The sequence below is a fragment of the Nicotiana sylvestris genome, chromosome 3 (assembly GCF_000393655.2).
Source record: "Nicotiana sylvestris chromosome 3, ASM39365v2, whole genome shotgun sequence".
NCBI lineage: Eukaryota > Viridiplantae > Streptophyta > Magnoliopsida > Solanales > Solanaceae > Nicotiana > Nicotiana sylvestris.
Window position 1 is genome coordinate 145017417 of NC_091059.1, and position 16429 is coordinate 145033845.

The 16429-nt window shown below is 37.7% G+C and overlaps 1 protein-coding gene across 1 annotated transcript; it reads right to left on the reverse strand.

Annotated features, from left to right (window-relative positions):
• Positions 1-10685: 10685 nt before the first annotated feature.
• LOC104210799 (protein BOBBER 1) lies at positions 10686-15916 on the reverse strand. Its single transcript, XM_009759767.2, has 6 exons — positions 15346-15916; positions 13700-13872; positions 13535-13583; positions 13145-13311; positions 11083-11166; positions 10686-10989 (listed from the first exon to the last, which is right to left on the reverse strand). Exons 1-6 carry the CDS (start codon positions 15737-15739, stop codon positions 10951-10953), a joined length of 906 nt encoding a protein of 301 aa, XP_009758069.1. The 5' UTR covers positions 15740-15916; the 3' UTR covers positions 10686-10950.
• Between the last annotated feature and the right edge of the window lie 513 nt (positions 15917-16429).

Genomic DNA, 16429 nt, shown 5'->3' on the forward strand with positions numbered 1-16429 from the left:
GGCGGATCGACTCCAACATTTGATTGAGATCCAGAACTCTGCCAGTCACGCCTCGCTCAACATCTCAGAGAATAAGCAAGCACCTACAACTCGCAAGCATCAAGGTTCGGATCGAAGTCTACAAGCAAAATCAGCTAAGACCCAAGATCAAGTCGCAAAAGAATCATAGATAGGGATCTTGTAACTAGCAGTTGACATGCATATAAGTATTTAGTTCAGTTTCAATTTTCCTTTGGTTGTAATAAGGCGGTCAGTAAAGCAACGGTGACAACAGCAACAGCAGTAACAGCAAGCATTGCAGTCCCATGGTAGTCCCAGCTACCAAAACTTCCCGAACTACATTGACCTGATTCCTGTTTAGCCCAGGATATGTAGGAAATCTTTGGAGCAAAGATTCGGTCAAATCTTTCAAAAAACGTGCTTCACACGGAGTAGTCCATAGGCAAAAATCGCTCATATCCGCTCACTTTATCTTTGCACGAAAACTCTTCGTGTTTCCGAACAAAGAGGGGCAGCTGTGAGCACGTGATTTTTGTTTTAAGCAACAACCGCTCCAAAAGAAACAAATAATAGCAATTGGTCTTGTTGTACATTTGTTGGATTTTTACGTGGCATTTTTGTTGATAGTTATTTGTGATTTTCCCACGATTGTTTTATTCAAAACAAAAACAAAAACAAAAAAAAAATATATATGTATGTATGTCGTGTGAACCATAATCCGTTTATTAAAAGAAAATATAATAAAATGTGTGCATCCTTCATTGTATTTTTGCCATTAAGTGTTTAGTATAATTAAATGTCAATGCAAGTGATAATTGTTATTTTTTGAGTATTAATTAATATTGGTATGATTTTATTTTTAGGAATTTTATCTTTTAAGTTGTAAAAAGGAAATATTGGATTTGGGCTATAATTTTGAATGAAATCAGGCCCAAAATCAATACAAACGACCCAGTCCCACCAGGCCCTCTGCAAGACGCCTAAACGACGTCGTACAGGCACCATCTCTGTGAGCCGTTGATGGATTCAAAGGAACGGCACAGATCTGGCCAATCCTTTACTTAAACGACGCCGTATGAGGCTTTTTGATCATAGCCATTAATCCATTCCGCATCCTACGGTCAAGGTCACTTCCCCATAACCCATGATGAACCCGACCCATTTCCACCCGGACCAACCCAAACCCCATTTAGATGAAACGACACCGTTTCTCCTAAGCCTTCAGATCCAAGCCGTTGATCTCGATTGATCCAACGGCTGAGATCAACCCATCCATTCCATATATAAGCCTCCTTCCATACCCTGCCCCCCCTATCCAAGACCCCGCCTTCATCCTCATCCCCTTCCCCTCCAAACCCTAGCCGCCCCTGTATTCTTCACCATGAAAGTCGGCGGCATGAACGTCGGTGGCCTCCCCCTGAAAACCATAGAACCCCCTCACCGCCCTGAACATTGATCGGTTGGCCGTTTAGTTCGAATCCCTTCCCACCTTCTCGAATCTTCATTTGAAGATTCGAGTCGGAACCCGATTTACACCAATCGACCTCAACTTCACACCAGACAGTCCCCAGACCCCCCTCGTGACCAAACCATGCATGGTTTGGTCCGAATCTAACCAGGGAAACACGAATCCCAGATCTGATTTTTTGAACCCTAGGTTTCCTCGTGCCTGTTCCGTATCTGTTTAAGCCAAAGAGATTAAGGTCTAATGGACCTTAATCGAAATGTTTCTCATCTGAGAAACACTTCGATTAAAGTCCGTTCAGCCTTAAGAAAGGCCTGTTCGAATCCAACCTGAGGCTCTTTGATTTTTCGGGATTTAAGGTGAGTTTTGTTTTGTTTTCTTTTCTTTATTCCATGTGCTAATTAAAGGTCTGTTCATGTTTTGTTTTAATTCGTGTTTTTGAATTTTACCAACTGTGTCCTGTCCACCTTGCCTGAACCTCTGTGTTTGATTGAGTCTTCCTTCTACTTGTTACTGATAATGTGTATATGTGTATGTGCTGTGCGAATAATTGAACTTCAAATTTTGATTGATCAACTGATTCCTCGAGTACAACTTTGTTTAGTCAGTACAATTCAAATCATGTGTTCGATACTGTTAAATGTCTGATTTTTTACTACGATTGTACATGTTATGATTAGTATAGTCGAATCGACATATGTCGTCAATTAGTTTCGATTGTCCGAACAATAACCAATTGACCTGCTTCTGTTAAGCATTGCTTGAATCAATTAGGAACTGAGTTTAGTTACTTATAATTGTTAATTTGATTTCAGAAATCTAAGGTGTAGTCTGTAATTGTAATATGAATTGATGGCATGTGCACTTGTGCACAACATGTGCATAAAGGCCCTTTTTGAATTAAAATAGTTTGACAGCATATGCTGTCAGACTACATTCTGCTGCCCACACTCTACTTTAGTTTCAGAAATAATAAACATTACTCAAAAGTGAGTCTGCCAGGGAATATCATGGGGTTTGTTTTTATTTAATTGTTAAGTGGAAACTGAAAAGAAGGCAGCACATGGGAGGGTGTTCTGATGGTCTAAACAGGCTGTTAAAGGTTTGATTTGAGGCTTATAAAAGGAGAGACTTCCATCAGTTTCAGGGGGACCTGAATACATACACATATATACATAGACAGGCACACAGACCTTAAGATAGACATAGATAAACACACACAGACAGAGACAAAGAGAATACACACAGAAAATTTAGTTTGGAGATTGAGAGTTGAAGTTCTGAAAAGCAGAAAACTGGAAAAGAACTCTGTTTGATAACACAGACAGACAAAACTAGAAATTGCATTCTTCTTGCTGTCTTGATTTAAATGGTCTTGACCTGTTTGTCCAATACTGATTTCTTCTAAATCCAACTGAGTCTGCTAGTTGTTTGTTGGTTTACTCTGGGATTTGGTCTAGCTGGGATCTCGATTCTATTCCAATTATTTTGCTTGTTGTTGCTGCTGCTATTCTGTTTCTTGCTGCTGCTGATTTCCCTATCTTCTTCCTCTTCTCCTTTGCATTTTCAGTATTTCCAGGTACACATCTCGAGTCTCACATTGGTGTAGATGAATGTAACATTGAAAAGCATGAATAGAAAGATTTGAAGGAGTTATAATCACCCGCTATTTACTGACTGCCTTTCATAAATGTTGTTAAGTTGTGTAAATTATAGTTTATAGCTAATAGAGAATACATTAGTAAGTTTGTACTTAATTAAAGTTTATGTTAATTTGAAACTGTGGTATTTGATTCGTTTAGTAGCATACAGGATGTAAATATAATTCATGGAATGTGAAACTATTTAGTACGATTGTTAAAATTAAATTCACTCTTTCAGCATGCTTTGAATAAGTAGGGGCGAGTGGCTTTTAAATCTAACCAAATATGATATAGTTTTGAATCACCCAGTTCGATTTCCTTTAGGCAGTTTATAGGATTAGTTTTGAACATCATCAGTAACATCCTTTGATAAGGAATTCAATTAATCATGTTTAAGCAAGTTAATTCAAATCCGACTTAAAGATGTTGTTCGGATTAAGTGTTGTATTTCGTCAATCTCGCATGTAACTTCTTCGTCTAATTAAAGCAGGTTCCACAAGGTATGACGTCTCTCCATTTTATAAATAATTAATCAGAAATTGATAAGGATCCGGTTTAGGCCAAAAATGTAGTCACTTTAGGGTATCCTTTCTAAAATAGAGACGAGTCTCGCCAAATAAAAAAATGCAACGTTGCGGGGCCCTCAATAACTAATATTTTAGAATTCAGGACAGGCCATTTAGTGAATTTCATGGCCTTCTCCAAAAATAACAATGCGTTAAACTCTTTAGGCACGGCTCAATTAAATTACATTCTTAAACTTGGGTGCGCATTGATGTGACCCGAATCCAAATCTCAACGGAGTTGAAATGTGTTTAACAATTACGGGTGCATTGATTGCGACGTGGTTTGAGATACACTTTCACGACGTTGCAATTCTATAAAATAAATGATAATAAAAGCGGTTTTTTTAAACTTAATAAAAGCACGTAAGTCACAACATGTATTTAAATCAGATAATTAGCCATTATAACAATTTAAGCGACCGTGCTAGAACCACGGGATTCGAGGGTGCCTAACACCTTCCCTCGGGTCAACAGAATTCCTTACTTAGAATTTCTGGTTCGCAGACTTCATTTGGAAAAGTCGAAAATTTCCTCGATTCGGGATTCAAGATAAACCGGTGACTTGGGACACCAAAAGCCAAACCTTTCCCAAGTGGCGACTCTGAATTAAATAAATAATCCCATTTCGAATATTGTCACTTAAATTGGAAAAACTCCCTCGCGCATTTATCCTTCGGGGCGGGCGCGCAAAAAGGAGGTGTGACAGTTGGTATCTTCGCTTATGACAAGAATTGTGTCAAATGCGAAATTTGCGGTAGAAATTTTTGATGGATCAGGACATTTTGGGATGTGGCAAGGCGAGGTTCTAGATGTCCTTTTTCAACAAGGGCTAGATCTTGCCATTGAAGAAAAAAGACCAGATGTTATTGGAGAAGAAGATTGGAGAATTATCAACCGTGTTGCTTGCGGTACCATTCGATCCTACCTTGCTAGAGAGCAGAAATATCCATACACAAAGGAAACTTCTGCAAGTAAATTATGGAAAGCACTGGAGGATAAATTTTTGAAGAAAAACAGTCAAAATAAATTGTACATGAAGAAGAGACTGTTTCACTTCACCTATGTTCCTGGTACCACGATGAATGAACATATCACCAGTTTCAATAAGTTGGTCACAGATTTGCAAAATATGGATACAACTTATGATGATGGTGACTTGGCCTTGATGTTGTTGGCGTCACTTCCTGATGAGTACGAGCACCTTGAAACTACTCTACTCCATGGAAATGACGAAGTTTCTCTCAGAGAAGTTTGTTCGGCTTTGTACAGCTATGAACAAAGAAAGCGAGAAAAACAGAAGGGCGGAGAAGGAGAAGCACTATTTGTGAGGGGTCGTCCTCAAAATCAAACGAGGACAAAGAAGGGAAGATCCAAGTCAAGATCCAGACCCAGCAAAGATGAATGTGCCTTTTGTCGAGAAAAGGGGCACTGGAAGAAAGACTGTCCGAAGTTGAAGAATAAGGCCAAACATAACAATGGAAAGGCCATTATGGATTCAAATGTAGCTGATTGTGATGATTCAGACTTCTCATTAGTTACAACAGAGTCATCAACATCATCAGACATATGGTTGATGGACTCGGCTTGTAGCTATCATATGTGTCCCAACAGGGACTGGTTTGTGGAATTTCAAGAAGGAGAATATGGAGTCATCCACACAGCGGATAACAGCCCTCTTACCTCATATGGCATTGGTTCAATACGATTAAGGAACCATGATGGAATGATCAGAACATTAACAGATGTTCGATTTGTACCGGATTTGAAGAAGAATCTCATCTCTGTAGGAGCCCTAGAATCAAAAGGGTTCAAAATCATTGCAGAAAATGGAGTGATGAGAGTATGCTCCGGTGCACTAGTGGTAATGAAGGCTAATCGGAAGAATAATAATATGTACCGCTATCGTGGCAGTACAGTTATTGGGACAGCGACAGTGACATCCAGTGACGACAAAGAGGCAGAAGCAACCAAGCTATGGCACATGCGCTTGGGACATGCTGGAGGAAAATCCTTGAAAACTCTATCAGATCAAGGATTGTTAAAAGGAGTAAAGGCTTGCAACTTGGAGTTTTGTGAGCATTGTGTCAAAGGGAAACAGACAAGGGTTAAATTTGGTACAGCGATCCATAATACTAAAGGCATTTTGGATTATGTACACTCTGATGTTTGGGGTCCTTCCAAAACACCTTCATTGGGTGGGAAGCACTATTTTGTAACCTTTGTTGATGATTTTTCCCGAAGAGTATGGGTGTATACAATGAAAAACAAAGATGAAGTGCTGGGAATTTTTCTCAAATGGAAGACGATGGTGGAGAATCAAACAGGCAGGAGGATCAAGTGTATTCGCACAGACAATGGAGGTGAATACAAAAATGATCATTTCAATAAGGTCTGTGAAAATGATGGCATCGTCCGACACTTCACTGTTAGACATACACCACAACAGAATGGAGTGGCAGAACGTATGAACCGGACCTTGCTGGAGAAGGTACGGTGTATGTTGTCCAATGCTGGCTTGGGCAAAGAATTTTGGGCTGAGGCAATTACATATGCATGTCACCTCATTAATCATCTACCATCTGCTGCTATTGATGGCAAGACACCATTTGAAAAATGGTATGGAAAGCCTGCTGTAGATTATGACTCTTTGCACGTGTTTGGCTCAACTGCATATTATCATGTGACAGAGTCAAAATTGGATCCAAGGGCAAAGAAGGCTATTTTTATGGGAATTACTTCTGGAGTCAAAGGATATCGCTTATGGTGTCCTATGACAAAGAAAGTAATATTCAGCAGGGATGTTACCTTTGATGAATCTGCTATGGTAAATAAGGTAACAGAAGATACCAAACAAAATGAAGGTGCTTCTAAGCAGGTGGAGTTTGAGGGAAAATTTATTTTTCCTACACAAGAAGCAGAGGAGGAAACAAATGAAGATTACCCTCTGGAAGGAGAGCCAGTAGAGGAGATTCCAACTCAGGAACCTCAACAACAACTTGAATCAATAGCAACCAGCAGGCCAAAAAGAACAATAACGAAACCTGTTCGTCTCATAGAGACGGTTGCTTGTGCAACCTCAATTGTAGCTGATGATGTTCCTACTACTTATAAAGACGCTGTCCAAAGTTCAGAAGAAGATAAGTGGAGGATTGCCATGAATGATGAAATACAGTCCCTTCATCAGAATCATACATGGAGATTGGCCAATCTCCCGAAGGGAAAGAAAGCAATTGGGTGCAAATGGGTATTTGCAAAGAAAGAAGGATTTCCTAACCAAGTAGATGTTCGCTACAAAGCAAGATTGGTGGCCAAAGGATATGCTCAAAAGGAGGGAATTGATTACAATGAAGTGTTTTCTCCAGTTGTAAAACATTCCTCCATTAGAATTATGTTGGCTTTGGTAGCACAATTGGATTTGGAACTAGTTCAGATGGATGTAAAAACTGCGTTTTTACATGGAAACTTGGAGGAGGAAATCTACATGACTCAGCCAGAAGGATTCAAAGTTGCTGGAAAAGAAAATATGGTGTGCAAACTTGAAAAATCGTTGTACGGATTGAAACAATCTTCTAGACAATGGTACAAGCGATTTGACGAGTTTATGTTGCGGCAAGGGTACAAGAGAAGCAAATACGATCATTGTGTGTATTTGCACAAGCTTAAAGATGGTTCCTTTGTATATCTTCTCCTATATGTTGATGATATGTTGATAGCTTCCAAGAATTCGGAAGAAATTGATAAGTTGAAGATTCAACTAAAGAAGGAGTTCGAGATGAAGGATTTGGGTGAGGGAAAGAAAATTCTTGGCATGGAGATAATTAGAGATAGACGTTCAAAGAAACTTTGTTTATCTCAAAAGGAATATTTGAAGAGAGTACTTCAATGTTTGGCATAGATGACAAGACTAAGCCAGTTAGTACTCCATTTGCTTCCCATTTTAAGCTAATACTACTATGTCGCCAATGGATGAAGCTGAACGAGAGTATATGTCAAAGGTACCATACGCAAATGTTGTTGGTAGCTTGATGTATGCAATGGTCTGTACGAGACCTAACATTTCACAAGCTGTTGGAGTTATTAGCAGATATATGCATAATCCAGGAAAGGAGCATTGACAAGTTGTGAGGTGGATTCTACGGTATATTCATAATACTGTAGATATTGGGTTAGTTTTTGAGCAGGAAGACAATCAGTCTATAGTTGGATATTGTGATTCAGATTTTGCGGGTGATCTGGACAAACGAAGATCAACTACTGGTTATGTGTTTACTTTTGCAAAGGCACCAGTTAGTTGGAAGTCTACTTTGCAGTCAACAGTTGCTTTGTCTACAACAGAGGCAGAGTATATGGCTATTACAGAGGTTGTGAAGGAGGCAATTTGGCTTCAAGGATTGCTAAAGGAGCTTGGTATTGAACAAAAAGGTATCACAATTTTTTGTGATAATCAAAGTGCTATTCAATTAGCGAAGAACCAAGTTTATCATGCAAGGACGAAGCACATTGATGTTCGGTACCATTTCGTACGAGAAATCATAGAAGAAGGTGGAGTCACGGTGAAGAAAATTCATACTACGGAGAATCCTGCTGATATGCTGACAAAGGTGGTGACTGCGGTCAAGTTTCAACATTGTTTGAATTTGATCAACATTGTTGAAAACTGAAGATTGAAGATGAAGACACAATCAAAATTTGTTATTGAGAGAAAATTGAAGATGTGGAATTTTGCCAAGGTGGAGATTTGTTAAGTTTGGCAGAAATGTTTGTCCCACATCGGTGGGAAAAGAAGAGTTGGGGGGATTTCACCCCTATAAAAGAAGGCCTAATGTTTAGGATTTAGACACACCTCTCATTTGCCTTCTTATCTTCTTAAGGCATTTGTATCTTCTCTCTTTAGTATTATTTCACTTGTATTTTTGGAGTGGAATAAAATATTGGTTGTGTCCGAGGAGTAGGCAAAATTAGCCGAACCTCGTAAATTCTGGTGTTCCTTTTATTGTTGCTTTATTGTCTTATTTATTATTTGGTGGCTGTCATAATTTTTGGTATAGTAGTTGTGACTTATTCACACTATATACATTTGGCTTCCGCAACAAAAATAAAGGAGGAATAGAGGGAATGACATTAATAGTTGCAGGATCCATCTTTATTGATTCAAGAAAGACGATTACAAAGATTTGTCGCCAAGATCTGCAACTTCTCGTGTTTTTCTCCTATAGCCTTCTCTGGTTCTTCTGCCTTTCTCTTCTGTAGGAGAGGGACCCCCCTTTTCTTGTTATCCTTTCCCTACTTATATAGTAATTGTTCCCTTTTATCCAACGCTTCTTGGCCAGAGGGCCTTAGTCTGTTCGTTGTGCGTTGGGTCGTCCCCCTTATATGTCACGACATGTGCCTCATTGTACAAGCTTTTAGATAGTTCGATCTCGGCAGCGACCGGGATACTCGTTATTATGACGTCTTATGAATACAATCATAGCTCAGTCGACTCCTCGCCATTCCTTTTAATGCTGATCCACGCGTGATCAGATTTCGACTCATACAATGTTGATAAAATTGACATCCACTCCAAAATTGTCGATGTCCGTCACTTTTTTGTGGAGGAAGACATATGAAAACGATCACATTATCACTTCATAATTCACAGGACACGTGCTGTTATGTGGTTGCTGTGCGACAACTTGTGAGGTCTAATAAGTTGGACAGCTTGGTTTAAAGACGAATATTATTAGAACAAACAGGATTGTGATAAGAAATATTGTTTGATAATGTTTTTCTACCTTCTAGAATTTACATTATTTTTCTATTAGTTTAGTGAAAGTAACAAATTTTTCTTCTTCTCAATCATTCATTTTTAGCTCCATACTCGAAAAATGTAATTACGGGACAGGAAAACCATTTTGCTAAGATATCAGACAGGTCGAAAGTATGCTTATAGACGACTAGCCTCGGACTGGCCCAGATCGATATGTAGTTTTCTGGGCAAAATCTGGAGAAATACTAAGAGTAATTTTTTCTCTATTTTGAGTTTATCAGCTTATGTTTCTTTAACTAAAATTTCCTTTTTATGATTTCAATTTGAGTTTAACAACTGTCTATTCAAAATTCTTTCAATTCACGTTCAACTGCGTGTGTATGTGGCTGTTTATGTGTGTCAGAAAATTAGCAGGAAACTCAGTAATAATGAACAAAAGTCAACAATCAATAGTAAGGCACCGGCAGTCTACAACACCTCAAACTCTAGACTCAAAACTTTTACAGTTAAATAGTATTGGATCTCAAAAAATTAAGAAGCTTAAGAATTGCCAGCAAAATAACAGAAATGAACCAACAATTTCAGTAATGAATAAGCATCATTACATTAGAAAGAGTGATGGGCTTTTCCAGGCATCTTTTGAAAAATTTCTTTCATTACAACGATCAGTTAGAAGAAACAACTACACATTCGACAAGGAGAGCATATCAAATAATTATGAATAGAAGAAAAGTGGTTACACTAAATTTTCTCAACACATTAAATCAGTTACGTGATTAGTTCACCTTTAAAACAACAAGAGTTGCACGAAAAGAAAAAGAAAAGCACACCAGTATCAACCAAAACAAATCAAATCCCAAAAAAATGCCTACGGTTTAGGAAGGTGACATATAGCTTCTTAAAAATTAAACCATATTTATATTCCTACAGGCTCGTTTGGTTGGAAATAAGTTATCCCAGGATTAATTATCCCGGGATTAGTTACCCCATCCTTTCACAGAGATAAAAAAATACTACAATCCCACGATAACTAATCTCGAAATTAATTATACCACAATTTTCTACCAACCCAAACATGAGATAAAGCTCTTCTTAAATTTAGGCCCGGAATTAATTATTTCTTATCCCTCATACCAAACGAGCCCTAAATAGATAGACTGGACATGTAAGGAAATTAATTCTTAAGCTACAGGCTAAAATCAATAAACCAAAACTCCAAGATCAAAGCAGAAAACTTAAATACAAGAACAACAGATGAAGACTAAACTAACAGAGAGAAGCTTTGATTGAATATGATGTGATCCAGTACCCAATGTACTAGTAATCTGTTACAACCAAGTATAGATGAGTAACCCACGAGTCTCCCAAAAAGACACCAATCGACATAAGCAGCTCAATGCACAAAATTTCCAAAGTCACAAATCGTAATAAAACCCCAAAAAAGAAGACACAGCAAAAAAGATGATCTAGCCCTTTCCAGAATAATATGATCCAAGAAGCAAAGCCTCTGCCAAGCGAATTAGGATATCAGGATATCTTTGCCTTAGAGAAGTCCATTTCTGGATGCTGCAGCACATCAAGAACAACATGAGTCAAGCTCACTGATGAGGAGAACTGGATAAAGGAGACAACAAATAATACATGAAATCAACTTTTTACCTCTGCCATAAATTTCTTGAGAATTTCTTGTTTCTGTGTCTCATCACTTGTTGGAAGACCCATTGATTTCTGTCGCTGATCAAACTGCAAAAAGCATTTCCCATCAAGCAAACAGAAGTAACTAAAATCATACCCAATACCACAAGGAATAAATAACAACAAACGGGATATCATGAAGAAGCAACTAAAGTTGTAGGAGGCAAGACAATTAACATTTCAAATAGATGGTCTATCTCATAACCTCATACCAATTACCAAGTGTGAATCAGTTTGTTAGTTGCCAACATAGGCTTCAGGGATCACAGGATACCCCATTATCTCCAAGCAAGAAAGAACTAAAACTAATGAATCTTAACCGGGATAAACTTAAAGATTTCGGAATCTGAAATTACGCTTTTTTACTAATCCAAGCTACCAATTTGGCATACAAAATTTTAGAAATTTATGAAGCTATGGCCTATGTGAAGTGTATTAATTTCTAGAGTACTTCTCAGCTACAGGACATGGCACGACTACAGATTTCCGAGGACATGGCTCTGGATAGGAAGGGGTGGAGGTCGAGCATTAGGGTTGTAGACAGTGTTATCAAAGGCGAAAAGCGCAAAAAAGCTCTAAGGCCCGTTGGGGCTTTAAGCAACAACAACAACAACAACAACAATCCAGTATAATCCCACTTAGTGGGGTCTGGGGAGGGTAGTGTGTACGCAGACCTTACCCCTACCCTGGGGATAGAGAGATTGTTTCCAAATAGACCCCCGGCATCCTTCCCTCCAAGAACTTCCCACCTTGCTCTTGGGGAGACTCGAACTCACAAAAAAGGCGCAATTGGAGAAAAAATCAAAATATGTATATGCAGTCCAAGACCAATAGCATGAATAACAAATATATGGACAAAACAATTGAGAACAAAATTACGATAAAGTGAAATATCAATTGTTTAGTGTCGCATCTTCAGGATTACACTTATTGGCAAGGAAAAGTATGCCTTAGAACCTTGATGCGACACTAAAGCGCCCGCAAAACGAGTCGAAGCGCTCAACATGTTTTGAGCCTTGGTTTAGGGCTTAAGCGCGCCTTTGACAACACTGGTTATAGGTTAGGAGGGAGTTGAGCATTCTTTTTTTTCCTTTGTTGTTCGGGGGGCGGGGCTGGCCTGTTGATGTTTCGGTTGTAGGTTGTTAGTGGTTTATGTAATTTCCTCACTATTTCCTATAGTAGTATTGTTGTTTATAGTTATCGCTTTTACATCTATTTTTCTATTTCTTACGATGCTGTTACTATTTTTTATCTTCTATTGTCTAAAGTTTATTGTTTATTTTACTTCTTCTCGAGCCGAGGGTCTTTCAGAAACAGCCTCTCTACCCCTCCGGGGTAGGTAAGATCTGCGTACACTCTACCCTCCCCAAACCCCACTTTTGGAATTTTATTGGGTTGTTGTTGTTGTTGTTGTTCTCAGATATTGCTTACACAAATCACTTCAAAATTTATGTAGAAACGCTTAATCACGTTTTTTGTACCCTTAATTTGTGAGGTGCAAGTGTACACAACAGTGTTTAGAATTAAGCTTCACGAAAAAGTTTTACACCTTGATATACTAGAAGGCATTACTTTTGATCATAAGAGGTGGGCCCCCAAAATTGCGGGCTTTAAAAAACATCGTCATAAACTTTTGTAAAATATAGGTATGCCAAAACAGGTAAAAACTAAAGATGACATCATACCGTCTTACAACCACTTCAAAGAGTATGTTTTAAAGACAAGCACATAATTCCACACTTCAAATTTGAACAGTATGTTTTTATTGCCGAATGCACTACTCCACATTCACAAGAGGGCCTCATCAGAAACAGTACTAAGGATTCTGTTATTGGACATAGGACAATGAACACCTCATAAATCATAATATACATGATATGTGCACAAAGCATGCTAAACCATACCATGAGAATCAGCTAAAAAATCACGCAACCAATTATGTCAACAAAGATCAAGATCCAGAGTGAGCATAAAAACAAATGATCTCAATGGTTTATAAAATATTGATGACAGAATAAAATCCTACCATCATCTTTTCCACAGTTGATCGCGTCTCGGGGTCCAAATCTGCTAGCTTGCTACTTTCAGGCTCTGCTTTCTGTGTATCAATTTCAGGCTCACCTTTCACACAACACTTCCACCATTCCATCTGGTCCTTCTTGGTTAGGAGTACAGAGATTGATTTCTGGTCCTCTGCAAATATGTTAAGTGAATATTATTTGCCATTAACAGCGCTAAAACATTGTTATCCAACAAGACTCCACTAAGGTCTACTTTGGAACTCTTTAAGCACAACCAAATAGTTTGAGGAAAAAACCCGGGATATCAGCCCAACTGTATCAATGAGACAAAGATTGAAGGAAACTATAACATACCAAGAACCCCACCAAGCAAGTAAAACAAATGAGCAACTTACCTAAGCTCCAGAAACAATCATCAACTTTCACAGGTCGATAAAGTTCTCCCTGCATGCCCAAGGGAATGGAGATTAATATATAGCAACGGCAAATTTTGACAATGCAATTTGAGAGGAAAATACAGCAAACAATATGACAACTACCAAACTGGAGAATACACTTACATCAATTATTGGAGGCTGACCTTTTAGTCCAACTTTCAGACGGTTCTTTGATATATCACAAACAATAAACCTTGATTTTGTTCCATGGGGTACCGGAATATTAACATTGACTTCCTGGAGGGATTGATTCCATGAATAGTTCTCAAGATCAAGGCCATTGCCTTTGTTGGGAGCTGCAGAGGTAATTGAGAAGTAATGGTAATACAAAACAAGATATCTTGCAGCAATAGCAAACAATACATATAGCCCAATATAAAATGCAGCAAATAGTACCAACACTTCACATGCAATTGAAGTTTATTGTAGTGAGATGACAAACAATGATATAGCATGTAAGTGAAGTCAAAGGGTCATCAAGATCTATATCATTAGTTCATGAAAAGGTATACAAGGCTAAAATGAAAGTAATTACCGTTCTTTGATAACCATATAAGATAAAACAGGATAACAAATAAAAAGAGATAATGCCAGAATGACGATATGAGCTAATTCCAGAAAAATAATTTTAAAAAGGCTTATTTCAGCAATTTTGCAAAATATCAAGAAAAATAGTAAATTTCTCAGATCATTTAGCAAGAAGCAGCAAGCAAGACAACTTTTTAATAAGGGGTTGTTTGCTAAATTCATTTGAGAATAAAGGCGCGTCTGATGAGTTAAGCTACCACTTAAAATGCATGAATTTTTTTTTTAATATACAAACTTTATCCATTGCAAACTGAAAATAGGGCATGACTACATAATCCACAACAAACTTTTAATCGCCAACAATTGTTTAAAGAAATTTCAGAATGACCATCTAACTAGCTGTTCATACATGATATATTATTTTGATAAATAATATAACATTAAAACTATCAATAGAAGTTAATCATAGATAAAACATAAACCAGCTCAACCAGGTGTGAAATCCTTCTTCGTCCAACTAATATAACCCTCTTCAATTTTGGGACGTCCCTAAAAAGTTAATACCCTTCTATTTCTCAGAACTTCCACAATTTTCAAGAATCCAAATTCTTCAAACTACTCAAATCCTAACATTTGATCACTATCACTAATAAAGTATATAAGTTACATTTACCATACCAACACCCAAGTTTAACAGCTCTAACGTCTTGCCTAGGCATGTACCACCATATAAATAGGTCAGAGGGAGCATGTTTTTGGGTTTCAAGTTTATACGAACACCAAGTGTAACTCAGTTTTAGTATTCGGTGTTTATTATTATACTTCATATAAGACAAGCTTACTTTTTTTCTTTTCCTAATACGAGATTAATCTGTAAAACTTATACAAATGCAGCATCAGCTTCAGTTAACTATAGTGAAAACGCATCACATTACTATACAAAGGTACTATATATAAGGAACAATACATTCAGTAAAGCAACAATCACGTTGAAGTGCCCAAGTATTCAGAAGTCTATAACTTTTAATCCCAAAATCCAAACTGGAACAAACTTAGTCAGCCAATGTAGCAGTATATCAACAATCATTCCCAAGGAATAGGTCGTAATGTAAATCCCCTATATCCATTCTGCTCAATTTCTGCCTCTTTCCTTTACTACCCAATTATTTGTTCTTTTCGAATAAACAGAACCCATGCCAATGTATCATATGTTAACTATTTTTACAGATCAAGCAAATTACCTCGAGGGCCCTTCTTGTCATCCTCCTTTTCCTCCTTAACTTCCTTGGCTTTTACCTCTTTAGCCTCCTTCTTTGTAGCAACAGCTGGAACCTCCTCTTTAACCTTCTTTTCGGCCGCCACCTTTGTGTTTGATGTTTCTGCCTTCTCTTTCTTCTTGCGCTCCTCGGCTTCCAACTTGTCTTTCACCATACGAACAACAGCACTGACATCACTAATAAGCGAATCACTCTTGAACAGATCAGATTCTCGGCCAACGAATTCAAACGCCGTTTCGAGAAACCCTAGAGGGTTAGCAGGATCAAGCACGGCCTTGAAGGGCTTTGTCGGCGTTGACGCAGCCGCCGTCGGTGATGGTTTGTTCTCTTGCTCCTCGTAATCGGAAATTATCGCCATGGATTGATCAAGATGGGGATTAGGGTTTTGTTTTAGGTTTGAGGAGAGTAGTATATGAACCAAGACTGGAGAGGAAAACGAAGGGTAGAGTTTTTCAGTCAAATGTAAGACAGCGTGGAGAATTCCAGAACGCTTGGTCTAGATTTAGAAGATCACTTAGTATTTATAATTATTATTGAGGTAAATGGAAAAAATATGTTACTTTCTAGAAATTTATACTAAGAGCCCGTTTGGACATAAAATTTTTCACTTTTTTCCAAAAAAAATTCAATTATTTTTGAAATTAGTGTTTGACCATAAAATTTTCAACTTTTACTTAGAAGATTTTTGGAATTTTTCTAAAATTTAAAAAACTACAAAAAGTTATTTTTTAAAATTTTCACTTAGATCACTCACAAAACTTCAAAAACAACCCAAAAATTCATGTCCAAACACAACTCTAATTTTCAAATACCACTTTCACTTGAAATTTGTTTTCACTTTTTTTTTGGGAAATTTTACAATTCTTATGTCCAAACGCCTACTATTAAAACACCTTGGAAGTGGCCTCTTTTTTGGGGTTTTGAAACAGTTACCCACAAAAACAAAACTATTTACCATTGTCTACCTATTTATTTTTCTACCCATAAACTAATTACATTTCTTACCCATAGTAATTTTTGTGGGGAATTTTTTCTTTATTCTTCAATT

What these genes read in the sequence shown, in the direction of transcription:
- LOC104210799 (XM_009759767.2), bottom strand. Translation starts at nt 15,739, where the DNA reads ATGGCGATAATTTCCGATTACGAGGAGCAAGAGAACAAACCATCACCG. An exon ending in TGACAAGAAGGGCCCTCGAG is followed by an intron (nt 13,873 to 15,345) that starts GTAATTTGCTTG and finishes TTACCTCTGCAG; the next exon opens with CTCCCAACAAAGGCAATGGC. An exon ending in TCAAGAAATTTATGGCAGAG is followed by an intron (nt 10,990 to 11,082) that starts GTAAAAAGTTGA and finishes GATGTGCTGCAG; the next exon opens with CATCCAGAAATGGACTTCTC.